At 43.8% G+C, this 14370-nt stretch overlaps 1 protein-coding gene across 1 annotated transcript in view; it reads right to left on the bottom strand.

Moving 5' to 3' along the window:
* Positions 1-270: 270 nt before the first annotated feature.
* LOC126994192 (uncharacterized) overlaps positions 271-14370 on the bottom strand; it is a 15168-nt gene continuing 1068 nt past the window's right edge. The window contains exons 2-3 of the mRNA XM_050853472.1: positions 3464-3562; positions 271-2536 (exon numbers count right to left, since the gene is read on the bottom strand). Of these exons, the coding sequence (XP_050709429.1) occupies positions 743-2536; positions 3464-3562 (1893 nt within the window). The 3' untranslated portion in view covers positions 271-742. The remainder of the gene's footprint in view (positions 2537-3463; positions 3563-14370) is intronic.

Below are 14370 nucleotides of genomic sequence, written 5' to 3'. Positions count from 1 at the left end.
TAACACACATAAACACAAAATATATCAGTGAATGCCTCAGCTATACATAGTTTCTGAACAGTGGCATAACTAATTACAAGCCAACAAGTATATTCCTGACGCCAGAAACAATATTATATATTACTACGTCAGCAGGAAAACATTGAGGTCAGTGAAGGCAAGGTATTAGTGGTTCTAAATATATATAATGTAATAGTTTTGTCACCCTATTTTATTTGTTAGACTTGAAAGAGCATATGAAGGATAGATTGAAAGAGTATTTATCATGAGTATCTTTTTAATTTTGTTTTCGCTTGACGTTCATAGTTTAATAAAATGGCATTTTGCCCACTTTCTAAAGGCGAAAAAGACATGTTATTCTGTATGCATCGAGAAAGCCTACCGGCACTACAGGCAGCACCTAATAAATAAATAAATAAATAAATAAATAAAAGCTTCTTGGTGTAGATACATACATGCAGAAATAAATAAATAAATAAATAAATAAAAGCTTCTTAGTGTAGATACATACATGCAGAAATAAATAAGTTAATTATTTAAAATAAATAAATAAATCTATGAATGAATTGATCAGTAAATATATTGCCAAAAAATTAAATTCATCAACTAATATATGACTAACATCAATACATATGTATAGAATTCTACATATAATTCATTCCTACAAATTAACTTCTCATCGCCTCACGTGGAAAGTAAAGGAAAAACAGAGGAAAGGGAGAAGAAAAAGGGTGAGGCAGGGTTAGGAGTGAGCGAGGAGACGAGAGCGGTGATGGGCAAGACTGGAGGGGATGATGTGTCGCGGAGTAGTAGGGGGAGGAGCATGTAACATCGGTGCGGAAGTGCTCAAAATAAAATCCCTAAGTCCTTTTTGATGCTTCGTTTGGAGAGAATGTTTACGTATAAGAGTGGTTGTAGGAGGAGGAGGTGGACGAGGTGGAGGTGGTGGTGTTGAAGGAGGTGGTGATGGAGGGCGATGCTTTTGTATGTAAAATGGCTTGTCTGGCGGCGTCATCGTAACTCTCATTTTGGAAGGGTTATGGAGCACTTTGACAACTGGTTTAAGGGATGGTTTGTTCTGTGGCGTCATTCTAAATTCCATTCTGTTCTGTGTGTTGAACGGTTTATCTGGCGGCGTCATTTTCACATCCATTTTGCTAGGTTTGAAGAACGGTTTATCTGGGGGCGTCATTTTCACATCCATTTTGCTAGGTTTGAAGAACGGTTTATCTGGCGGCGTCATTTTCACATCCATTTTGCTAGGTTTGTCGAACGGTTTATCAGGCGGCGTCATTTTCACATCAATTTGCCGGGGTCTCCCCTCTAAATCACTACTATCGTGTTCAGAGGGATCCGCCACGCTAGCTTTCTTTGGTATCCACTTTCTCGGAGTAACCATTCTAGTTGTATCTTGACGATAAAGTGCATGGTGGTTGTCGTGGTGGTGGTGGTGGGACGGTGGTCTGGGCTTCTCAAACCTCGCTATCACTCTCTTTATCTTCCTTAAGTACTCGTCCATGTCCTTATGCTGTGCGCTCATGGTGTGAAACTTTCCGTATTCTCTTGTATCTGTCTTCTCCATCTTTCTGTCCATTTCCACTTCTTCTGATTGCTCGTATTTCATCTTATCGTCATCCAAATCTTTTTTCATATCATATCCATCCGACTTTTCCATCATGTGTTCACTCGATTCTTCTACTTCATCACCTGAATCATATTTGATTTTTTCTTTTTTGTGGTTATTTACTAACCGCCGAGTGTCACTTGTTTTCTTTTCGTAAGATTGCTCGTCAGAGTCCATTGATTGTGCTTCGTCGAGGTCTTTTCTTCCGTCAGCTAAGTACGTTTTAGGTTTCTCTCTCATGTTAATTGCAGATTTCGGTTCAAATCTCTTCATTTTCGAATATAAAGACACTCCATAATCATCACCTCCCTCTTCAGATGATTCTTCCGACATCGGAGCTTTGTACAGGTGAGAGTGGGACTCACGACGTGGAGATGGCGGCGGAGGTGGTGGCAGTAAAGGCGGTGGTGGTTGGTAGTGATACTCATATAGATAAGGTAGATCGTAGAGCGAAATATCCTGTTCATTAAGTCGTAGTGGGCCGTAGAGGTGGTGAGGAAGTGGCCTGGGTCCCCAGGGGTCGTGGAAATGAGGCTGAAAGGTAACGCCTTCTCCTGATCCTTTTAATTCTTTCTCAGGATGCCCAATATTTCTTAAATCACTAGAAACTCCATGGGTATGAGGTGCAGTATACCAGTTTCCTCGACTTGCACCAATCCAGTCAGGTATAGCTCCAACCCCTCCTCCTCCACCTCCTCCTCCATCGCCATCCTCGTCAGCATGCTCGTAGGTGATGATAGGGTGATAGCCATTTTCATCAGCTGTGAAAGTGACTTTTTGGATCCGTCCGTCGGGGAGTTTCACGGTATAGGATCCTCTGGTTGATTGCCCGTCGCTCCACTCATCCCGGCTGTGAACCCACGCGGCCTTGGAGTCCACCACTTTGTACTCGAACTCGTACCCATTTGTCCCCTGTGGAAAAAGAAGGCAGCATGATGATGAATGAAGAGATAGAAGAGGGGAAGAAGGTGTTGGAATAATAGGAGAACTGGTAGAATGGAAAGATGGCTCCTACACTAGAAGAAGAAAAAGTAGAAGAAAATAATAATAACAGCAATAATAATAATAATAATAATAATAATAATAATAATAATAATAATAATAATAATAATAATAATGATAAGAAAAAGAAGAAAGAAGAAAATTAGGTGATGACAATGGTGAAAGATTACAAAAAAATGGGGAAGAAAAGGAAAAAGAGGATGTTAGGAAGAGTGAGGGAATAATAATCACGTGTACAACCAATCGCCTAATAGAAGAAGTATTAGTGAAGGAGCAAGAGAAGGAAGAGGAGGAGGGGGAAGAAGGAAAAGAGAGCACGAAAAGAAAAAAAAAGTAATAGTCACCCTTGTATAATCTGTTGTCCCCAGCGGGAGAAGAAGAGGAAGATATGGGTGATGAAGAGGTGAGGAGGAGGAAGAAGAGTCTATTGGAAGATTATCGAAAATAAAAGGACAAGAATCAGAACCCGAGCCCTCAAAATCCTCACTCTTAATTAAAACCAACCTGCACCCAAGAGAATTGTGGATAGGTTCTCCAGACAGATTAAATACTGAACTCGCATGACATCACATTTTTTTTTTTTTAGGCAACTTGTAGCTACCTGCAAAATATTGACGGATAGAGACAATGCTAATTATACATATTTGCCATTCACCAATGTTCTATAGAATATTCTCCTAATTAATGCACTATGTTTATTTCTAGAAGCAATTATTGTTCAATGTCATCGTGTGAGTTCAAATCCGAACTGGCTGGATGACCTGCCTTCATACAGCTTGCTTGCACACTATATAGTAGCTCTTTGTGTCACTACTTTCCTTCACGACCATGTCTCACCGATACTCTGTATAAGGAAGTGGGAGGAGCGTCGTTTTTCATTTCCATGGAAAACGCCAAGCGACCAATCAACAACCACACACCCGCCGGCAGCCACACCTACGGACAAAATATTAAGGTTAAATACAGAGAGAATGTGATCCTGGCCTCTCTCTCTCTCTCTCTCTCTCTCTCTCTCTCTCTCTCTCTCTCTCTGTGTGTGTGTGTGTGTGTGTGTGTGTGTATATATATATATATATATATATATATATATATATATATATATATATATATATATATATATATATATATATATATATATATATATATATATATATATATATATATATATATATATATATATATATATATATATATATATATATATATATATAAGTATATATATATATATACATGGGGAGACGGTGGCTGAATGGATAGCGTGACGGCACCGCGTTCAGGACGACGCGAGTTCAATCCCCGCCCGGTGCCACCAAACTGGGATTTTTCAGCCGCTGCCGAATGGCTTAAAACTACCCACATGCTGTCCAGAAGACCACCTATCAACCCGGACTCTAGATTCTAGGATTAAAGATGAGCTCCGGGAGGGCAGCATGAGCCAATGCAAGATGGCGCCACTATAAAGACTCGCCTGCGCCAGAACGGGCTGGGCCGATCATCAGGACCCACCGGAAAGAAGCCTTGGGCAGACCATCAGGATCCACCGGGAAGAAGCCTACCGGCGCAATAGCCCACGACTTAAGAAAAAAAAAGATAGATAGATAGGTATAGATATAGATATTTTGCAACAACAAAGAAGACGGCTCAAGGGCAACAAAAAGAGTGTAGAAAAATAAAACCACTACTCCCAGCTCCCACAAAAAAAAAAAAAAGTGGCCAAAAGAGCGGTCAATTTCGGGTGGAGAGGTGTCTTGATACACTCTTCTTGAAAGATGTCAAGTCATAGGCAGGAGGAAATGCAGACGAAGGAAGGCTGTTCCAGAGTTTACCAGTGTAAGGGATGAAAGAGTGAAGATGCTGGTTAACTCTTGCATAAGGGGTTTTGACAGTATGGGAATGAGGTAGAGTAGAAAATTTAGTGCAGTGGGGCCGCAGGAGGGGGGAGGCATGCAATTAGCAAGTTCAGAAGAGCAGTCTGCATGAAAATATCGATAGAAGATAGAAAGAGAGGCAACATGGTGGCGGAATTTTAGAGGTAGATGATTGTCGGTAAGAGGAGGGGAGTTGATGAGACGAAGAGCCTTTGACTGTAATCTGCTAAAGAGAGCTGTGTAAGTGGAGCCCCCCCACACATGTGACGCATACTCCATACGAGGGCGGGCAAGGCCCCTGTATATGGACAGCATATGTGCGGGGGAGAAGAACTGGCGGAGACGATACAGTACGCCCAACCTCGAGGAAGCTGATTTAGTGGGAGAGGAAATATGGAGTTTCCTGTTGAGATTTTGAGTTAAAGATAGACCGAGGATGTTTAATGTAGGAGAAGGTGATAGCAGAGTGTTGTCGAAGAATAGGGGATAGGTGTTTGGAAGATTGTGTCGAGTTAATAGGTAAAGAAATTGAGTTTTTGAGGCGTTGAAAAACACCAGGTTCTTCTTGCCCCAATCGGAAATGATAGTAAGGTCTGAGATTAAACGTTATGCAGCCTCAAGCATGGAATCGTATAGTTCCTGTTGAGTTGGCCTTCTATCAAAAGAAGTTGAGTAATGCAGAGTAGAGTCATCGGCGTAAGAGTGGATAGGTCAGTTCGTTTTGGAAAAAAAGATCATCATTGAACAACAGGAAGAGAGTGGGAGATAGGACAGAGCCGTAAGGGACACCACTGTTGGTAGGGGAAGAACAGTGACCGTCTACTACAGCAGTGATAAATCGGTCAGAGAGGAAACTGGAGATGAGGGTACAGATAGAAGGATAGAAACCGTAGTAGGGTAGTTTTGAATGCAAAGATTTGTGCCAGTCCTTATCAAAGGCTTTTGATATGTCAAACGCAACAGCAAAAGTTTCACCGAAACGGCTAAGAGAGGATGTCCAGGAGTCAGTTAGGAAAGGAAGAAGATCACTAGTAGAGAACCCCTTGCCGAACCCATACTGGCGATAAGAAGGAAGGTCAGAAGTGGATAGATGCTCAAGAAACTTGCGGTTAAGTATTAATTCAAAAGCTTTAGATAGACAAGAAAGTAAAGCTATAGCAGGGTAGTTTGAGGGATTGAAACGGTTACCCTTCTTAGGTACAGGCTGTATAAAGGCGTCCTTCCAGCAGAAAGGAAAGGTAGATGTTGACAGTCAGAGGGGAAAGAGTTTGACCAGGCAGGGTGTCAGCACGGAAGCACAGTTTATAAGGACAATAGGAGGCACTCATCAGGTCCATAATATCTATCTATCTCATGATTTCTTTGACTGGCACATTCTCCTCATTTAAAGGCAAGATCATGGCCTTCTCCAAATCAAACAATTGGGTAGGGCCCATAATGAATAGCTGACAGTCTGAGAGCGACAAAAAGCGGGATATAGAAAACGTCTCTCTAGGAGGAGGAAAGCTCGCGAAAAGCAATCTCTCCTATTGACTCCCATGATCCAACTGGTACAGTACTCAGACGCTCTATGTCGCTCTCCTTGTTTGAAGCTGAGGCCTGGAAGAATTGCCATATATCACGAAAAATTTTCTGATTGCCACATATAATTACAGCGGGTGGGTCCCAGTACTCTCCGTGCCCACTAGAATGTCTTAATATTTGGCAAAGTTTAAAATGCGCGTATTTTATTCTGACCTTATTTATTTTACTTTGGCATTCTATGTCGAGCTCTCGGCCTGTCTCCTATACCGCAAAAAGATAAAAAGCCATACTTGTAGACTGTGTACCGTAGTGTGTCTCGTCTCCCGGGTGCGCGTGGGTGTGAGGTTCTAGCCTTACCAAAAGGAGAGATCCGTCACTTGCTAGCTCTTCGTCAGTCAGGAAGGTTACTGGCTGACGACCGCGTGTACAGATTCGTGGACAGACCATGCTGAATTACTCCAACATTTACAGAAATAGCCACACCTATTAAGTCACTGACACAGCCACGCCTATAGACACAAGCATATCCGCACCTAGAGACACACACACAACAACACTTATAGACAAATACATAGCCAGCCACAGCTACAGACACGCAGGCACAGACACACCAACTGACATAAAGATACAGCCACACCTACAGACACACACGTAGCCACACCCAGTGGTGGGATTCATTTTTTTTTAAGAACAGGTTCTCTCTATGAGGGGTTTACCAAAATAAGTTATAAGTAAAAGGTGTTCATGGGGGAAAATTGAGAACCCCTGATTTAAACTAACAGTAACAACCGGTTCTCGGGATTAAAGAAATTCCAAGAACAGGTTCTTGCGAACCGGTGCGAACCGGCTGAATCCCATCACTGGCCACACCTTTAGACACACAGACACAGATACCTACAGGCATAAGTATAGCACCACCTACAAACACACATTAACAGCCTCATCTGCATATTAGCCGCACCTATAGACACATAGAAATACCTACAAACACAGTTTTAGTCGTATTTGTAGACACACAGATGTAGCCACACCTGTACACACATATTCATAGCTGCAGCTACGGACACAAATAAATAACAACAACTACAGACATTTTCAAGACGCAGCTTCATCAGGACACACAGGCAACTACATGAATAGCTCCATCGTGCGAAAAAGCTATACTAAACATGTCTGGCTACACTTACATACATATTGATGCATATGCATCTGCACACAGGGACCTAACCACACAAAAAAACACAGACTACAGTTACTACATTTACACAGACATACCCACAACTACAACTACATTGCAGTATCTATTTACTTTGTAACTAACCAACCAACCAACTATGTAAAATTCTTTAACTATGAATTCCAAAGCGGAACACAGCTTATTCACTCTCCATTCGCTGAAACCTCTGTCTTAAGAGATTTCAGTGTTCACCATCAGCTTTGCCTTTCATTCTCGTTCGTTGACCACTGCTACATAAGCCTACATATTTGCTCTTGTTAATAATCTAGAGCAGTTGGTACAGCACCCCATACTAATCCCTGACCTCCTTAGAGACACTCCTAACACTCTAGACCTAGTCGTAACCACCAATCCTTCAGTTTGTAGCGTGGAGCCTCGAGGCTAGAGGTCTGATTACTGCCTCGAGGTCAAAGACCTCTCTGTGTGTACCCAGCGAATTATGGAGGTAATTGTCTCTGGAAAAGAGGCACACATTCCACGCCCTTTATTTACTCCTCATGCCAAAAAGCTCTTGTTCAATTACACTCTTTTCGTGCTATCATTGATACAGAGGCAGCTCACAACACGTAGTACCTTAGCCTTTGAATGCCTGCTAATTACGATCTTTACACTTCTCCCCGAAATCGAGTTAAATCTAATCTCAGACTCCGCAAAAACTCTTCCATTAATAGAAAGTAAAAATATTGCCTATTTTAAGTTTTCCAAACTTTTGGTAAGTAATCAAAATAATAAAATAATAAATCTTCAGATTTCACATGTCTTGTTACTCCTGATTGTTCTACAGCTGCTACATCTGCCTCTATAGCTAAACTTCTCGATTAAACGTAGGCTCTCTTAAGGAGTTTCTTGGACGACGCCAGCCCGTTAGTGGTGCAGGGCCCGAATTCACAAAGGCTTAGTTCGTAGTTTTAGGCCCTTAGTGCGTAGTTTTGTGAACATTGAGATTCACAAAGCTCGCGCGGTAATAACTACCAACTAATCGATGACATCACGGGTTAGCGCTCGGATTTACAAAGCTTTACCGCGCTCTGTGTGACGCTAAATTTGTTGTTAAATAACTACTGCCTCGGGGGTGTAGTAAACGCTAACAATATTATCATATTTACGTATAAATGCTTATAAATCGCGTTTTTCAACTTGAAATGTAACTTTGCGAGTAGAGGAAGCCCATTTCTTTATAAAATGATGAGATATACACCCTTTGAGAGGTATATGATAAGTCTGGGCGGTATGGCAACACCGACGCCCGGCCGGGGGATTGCCAGACCTCCCTCCTCCTTCATCTTCCTACCTCCTCATCCATTCATCCATCCATCTCTAGATTTGTCCCTCCGTGGAGGGACCATGGACCTTTGTCGGGTGACAGCTAGCCCATGAGTTGGGCTGCAGATATGGCAAGACAGTCTTAATTTTCCCTCGTTCCCTCCTTACGTCCTTCGTTCCTGTCTGACTCGATATCTCCCATATTTCTACTTGCTTTCTTCCTGCCTCAATCTCCTCCGCATCTTCTTTTTCTTCATCTTAAGCATGTTCGTAGGTAACAAGACATCGAACGGCAAAATTACCTTGACGTAACTGTGCAGCAAATAATGAAATAAATGAATTCGTAGATTACGATTTAGTACAGTTTGCCTTAAAAGGAAGAAAAAATGGGAAAAGAGAATGGGTTTCTTGAACCAGCAGCTGGAGGGGGCTCCCTAGGATTGGCTGGCGGTTCTGTAAACGTGCTTGCGATTCGCTGCAAGGCCAATGACGTCATCAACCAATCAGCGGCCTCGCTGACTTAGTGCACCTCTAACTACCATCTAAGGTTTGCTTCGTGAATCTGACGCTTACGTCGGTCGCTAAATCAACAGTGCGTAGTTATGTTAGTTCGTAGTTAGTGAGTATGTTTGCGGATTCCGCCCCAGGTGAATTATATTTATATTGACTGCTGTTTGGGTAACCGGGGGATAAATGCTCCCAGGGGTTCAACAGTCAGTCCAGCCCTCGATCTGGGCTGGCTTGGGGTAGGGGTTTGCACCCCCTCCCCCTATAAAAACAACTAATGAGTCAAAAACAAAGTATGAAGAAGAGGTCGTGGTCGTGGCGCGAGCCTCGATCCCGATCCGGTCTTGCTGGGGGGCCCGACCGTGCGGCAGACTTCCACGATACATCCGCATCCCGGGAGCCTGCCCTCAGTGACGAGTGCAGGGCAAAGTCTATGGGACCCTTTCACCTCAAAGGAGGAAGGGGCCCATAGCCCCTCTTATTGTTTTGCGGGTGGTTGGGGTGGTGCAGAAGCGGCGCCCGCCCGCAGAACCAGCCCCGGGGTTAACGTTCGGAGGGTTCTGCGTGTGAGCTCCTGGAACGGATCTCGGAGGATCACCTACTGCCCTTCCTATCAGATGAGCTCAGAAGGCTGAAGGTGGAAATAGTGGGACTCTCTGAGACGAGAAGGTGTGGCAGTAGCGAGATTAGTAAGGGGGTTTCACCTGCTACTGGTTCCGGCATGAGCAATGATTTCCGTCGTTAGGGGGTGGCTATGGGCATATCCAACTAACTACAGCCATTTGTTGTTGATGTTACTCCTGTTGATGAACACATTATGCGAGTGAGGCTGAAGCACACACTGGGTTTCATATCTCTAGTTGCAGTGTACGGCTGTACGCTCCTACCGAGATGTGTGAAACTGAAGAGAAGGAGCCAAACTCGACTCTATATTTGACCAGTGCCAGCCCCCTCCCGGATACACTCATTATAATGAGATAATTATCTTGGCCGAGTTCTGTGCTATTACTGGCACTGAAAGGGTTGGCTACGAGCAGTGTTGGTCCCCATGGTTCTGGTATACCAGGAACATCAACAGCTCTCACTTCCTGAAATTTCCAAGATCCAGGAGGTTGAGAATTGTAGGTTTTTGGTACAAGGGACCAGAGGTGTACCGATGGACTTGGTTTAGCAGTGCCTAAGGTGTAGCTAACGAGACTGACCACATCCTCCTAAGTACTCGTTGGAGGATCTCTCAAAACTGAAGGGTTTTCCGGAGTGCTGAGTTCTTTGGAACTGCTGTTGCAACACTCAAGATTCATGTCAGGTCAAGAAAAATCTCGAGATGCAACAATACCGTGTTCCATCTCGAGAGTCTGAAAGACCTGGCATGTGCTCGAGAGTATGCATTGACACTTTCATATCGGTTCAATGTGCTCGGCACCCTTGAGAACCCTGTAGAATTGTGAGTTACCTTCAAACGCGAGATTCTTCGAGCTGCCAAGGACTGCATTGGAGAGCGCAAGATCTAGGAATGGATTTGCCTCGGCGGAGATGCTGGAGAATATTGAGGAGAATCACGCTGTCAGATTTGTTGTGCATCGGGACCAAAATAAGGTTTTGTCGCTTAGTACTAGAGCTCTCCTGAGGAGACACAAGTAGAGGTATGTCAAGGGTCTCGTTGAGGAAGTCAAGGGCCATTTAAATGCGAATGATCTCCGACCTGCTTACCGAGCCCTGAAGAAGCTCCGCTCCGAACCTCCCTCTCAGGTGAGCGCTATCCGAACAGCTGATGGCTTCCTCGTGTCGGACATAGATGGGCAAAGGGCCCGTTAGGCTGAGTACTTTGAGCAGTTGTGCACGGCTGGGTTACTTCCAGTTGCTATGTTGCAGGTGGCGGATGCTGATCCACACATCGACGAAAGCCCACCCTCTCCTGAAGAGGTCAGAAAGGCTGTGGCAAAGTTGAGGGGTGGAGAAGCATCTGGTGTCTAATGTTAGTGCGAAGCTGCTCAAAGCTGAAGGTGAGGCCATGGTCCGCGGGTTGAATGTGGTCTTAACTATGATATGGCAGTCTGGTACCATTCCTACCGACTGGAAGAGGGGGTTGGTCGTCCCTATCTGGAAAGGGAAAGGAGACCGTCAGGACTGCAACAACTACCGTGGTATTACACTGCTCAGGGCGACAGGCAAAGTGTTTGCCCACCTATTACTGATGCGAATTCGCAACCAGATGTTGAAGCTGCAGAAACCTGAACAGTCTGGGTTCACGCCTAGTAAGCCGACAACTGAGCGTATCCTGGCGCTTCGCGTACTGGTGGAGAGCCGACTTGAGTTTCGACAGGGGATGCTTGCAGCCTATGTCGATCTCAAAAAGGTGTTTGAGTCAGTGCATCGCGAGGCACTTTGGGATCTCCCGGGACTCCGTGGGATTCCTGCAAGGACTATTGTGTTTTTTCGATTTCAGTGTTGGGTAACCACCAATAACATTGATCATAGTAATGATAATAATAATAATAATAATCATAATGATAATAGTAATTATTATAATAATAATAATAATAATAATAATAATAATAATAATAATAATAATAATAATAATAATAATAATAATAATAATAATTCGCATCAGCAACAGATGAACTAGCACTTTGCACGGCCACTGAGCAGTGTAATAGCACGGTAATTGTTGCAGTCTTGTCGGTCTCCTTTCCATTTCCAGATAGGAACAACCAATCCCCTTTTCCAATCAAAAGGAATGGCACCGGACTGCCACACGGCAGATGGCATCGCATTCAACCCATGGATCATGGCTTCACCCCCGGCTTTCACCATCTCCTCTCTGATATTACAGACCACAGCTGCCTTACCACTCTTCAACTTTCTCACAGCCTATCTCATCTCCGCAGTAGGGGTGGAGTTTCGTCTATTAATGGATCAGCAGCCCCCATTTGCAACCCAGCCAGAGGGAGCTGTCCGTTTGAGGGATATGCCGTGTACAGCTGTCCAAGGTACTCTGCCCGACAATCCTGGTACCCACCATAATCTAATACTATTTGCCCATCAGCCGTTCGGACTGTACTAGTTTGTGATCTGGATTTGAAGCGGAGCTCTTTAAGAGTTCGGAAGGCAAGTTTAAGGTCGTTTTCATCTTGACAACCCTTGATTTCCTCAGCGAGTCCTCTGACATACCACTCCTTATCCTTAAAAAGAGTTCTAGTCCTTCATGACAAAGTCCTGTATCGCTCCAAATCCCCAGCCAGCCTGGCTGTGCGACTTTCATATTCACCAATGTCTCCCTCAAGGTAACTCCACTCCTATACCTTGGACACTCCCCAATTCACTCTTCGGTAGCTTTGAGAGTCTTAAGTTTCATTGTATCTCACAGCTCTCCAGGGTCCTGCAGAGTACCAAGCATATCAAACCGATTCGAGACTGGCACTGCATATTCCTGAGCACACGGTTGGTCCCTCAGTTTCTCAAGATGATACCCCAGAGGGTTTCATTTTAATCTTCTTGGACCTGATGCGTATCCTCAGTTTTGCAGCAGGTCTGTGGTCGGTGACAAAGAACTCAACACTCCGGAAAACCCTACAGTTCTGGAAATCCCCCAACGAGTACTAACTAGGATATTATCGACCTTCTTTGCTACACCGCCAGCATTGCTTTACCAAGTCCAACGGCGAGTCTCGCGTCTCTGAAACCAGAAACCAGCAATCTTCAGTCTTCTGAACTTTGCAAAGCTCAGAAGGAGAGAACTGTTTACGTTTCTGGTGCCAGAGTCCTGAGGACCAATAAATAACTCGTAGCCAGCTCTCTCTGCGCCACTAACTACACTGAAGTCGCCCAAGACAATGAGTATGTCAGCGGGGGGCACTGGTCGACTACAGAGTCGAGTTTGGTGAAGAATTTCTCTTTCTTCTCAGTTCACACATCTCAGTAGGAATGTACACTGCAATAAGAGATATGAAACCGAAGGTGTCCTTCAGCCTCATACACATCATACGCTCATCAACTATAGTAACCCAACAGCAGAGGACTGCAGTCAGCTAGAAATGGCTATTGCTGCTCACTTGAGACTGGCATCCTTGCTCTGGCCTGATCAATAGTAGGTATAACCATAGCTGGGCACGATAACATAAAACCTTATTCCCGATAACCGATAACTGATAATGGAAAACCTTATCGGTGATAACCGATATTCGTTAACTGGAGAGACAAATAAAGGCGATAACCGATAATCGATACCCGATATCAATCCACAATTCCGATACTAGCCTGCGATAAGTCCGACAGGCGAAAACGATACTATATTGATATTTCAAATAAAAAACATAGATGAATTCAAATTTTCATCATCTGTATTTTAGAAAACTTACAAAACCTTAAAACCACACGTTGACACGTACCTATGGACGGTAATACTAGAAACGCCTGAGTCGGTGTTGTGTTATTTGACGTCTCCACCATTAAATGTTGGCGCTTTCGTTTACAAACACTGGTCTCTCGTGAACTGCGCATGCTCAGACCAGCAAGCGTAGACCTGTACAGTCTCACAAAGCTTTTTAACCGCAAGTAAGAGTTGCTTGAAGGCTGAATCAGACATACGGTACCACTACCACCATTCTCGCTGTTTCTAGAACGACACTGTACGAGTTGTATTTATATGTACAGAGTCACGTTCTAGAAACAGCGAGATAATGGTACTATGTCTGAACCAGCCTTCCACCAACTCTTAATGTGTTAAAAGCTTTGTGAATTCCAACTACGCTTACTGGTCTGAACATGCAGCTCACGAAGACCAGTGTTTGTAACAAAAGCGCCAGACTTTAACGATGGGACACCAAATAACACAACACCGGGTGCCTTCAATACCATGGCATGCTCACAAACGAATATGGAATATCAAATTTGAGGCAGTGAATAATTATTTTTTGGGCAAAGTTAAATGATTTTTCTCTTTGATATATTGGTTTTTGAGTCTCACACAAAAAATAACCTAGTGTTTTAATGTTGATGATCTAAGTATGAAATCTCTTCACCGAAGATATTTCATACCCCGAAGTTTTTTTCATACAACACCGGGCGCCCGGGCCACGCATGCGCAGTAGGGAGGAGACAACGTTTTTTATCTTTTTCTGAGAGGCGGAAAAAAAGTAGCGTTTATCGGCAGATACCGATATATATTTAAATAAGTAGCGGATGGCCGATAATCCGATTTAGTTATCAGCGATAAAGTATCGCGATAACTTATCGCGATAACGCCCAGCTATGGGTATAACCCCCACAACTGATCTCTTCATTGCCAGGTCTCCTCGTCTCAGAGAGCCCCAGTATGTTTACTCTCAGCTCCCTGAGTTCAGCTG

This window comes from Eriocheir sinensis, unplaced genomic scaffold (assembly GCF_024679095.1).
Source record: "Eriocheir sinensis breed Jianghai 21 unplaced genomic scaffold, ASM2467909v1 Scaffold743, whole genome shotgun sequence".
Taxonomy (NCBI): Eukaryota; Metazoa; Arthropoda; class Malacostraca; order Decapoda; family Varunidae; genus Eriocheir; species Eriocheir sinensis.
This window is presented reverse-complemented; position numbering and strand designations above follow the sequence as displayed.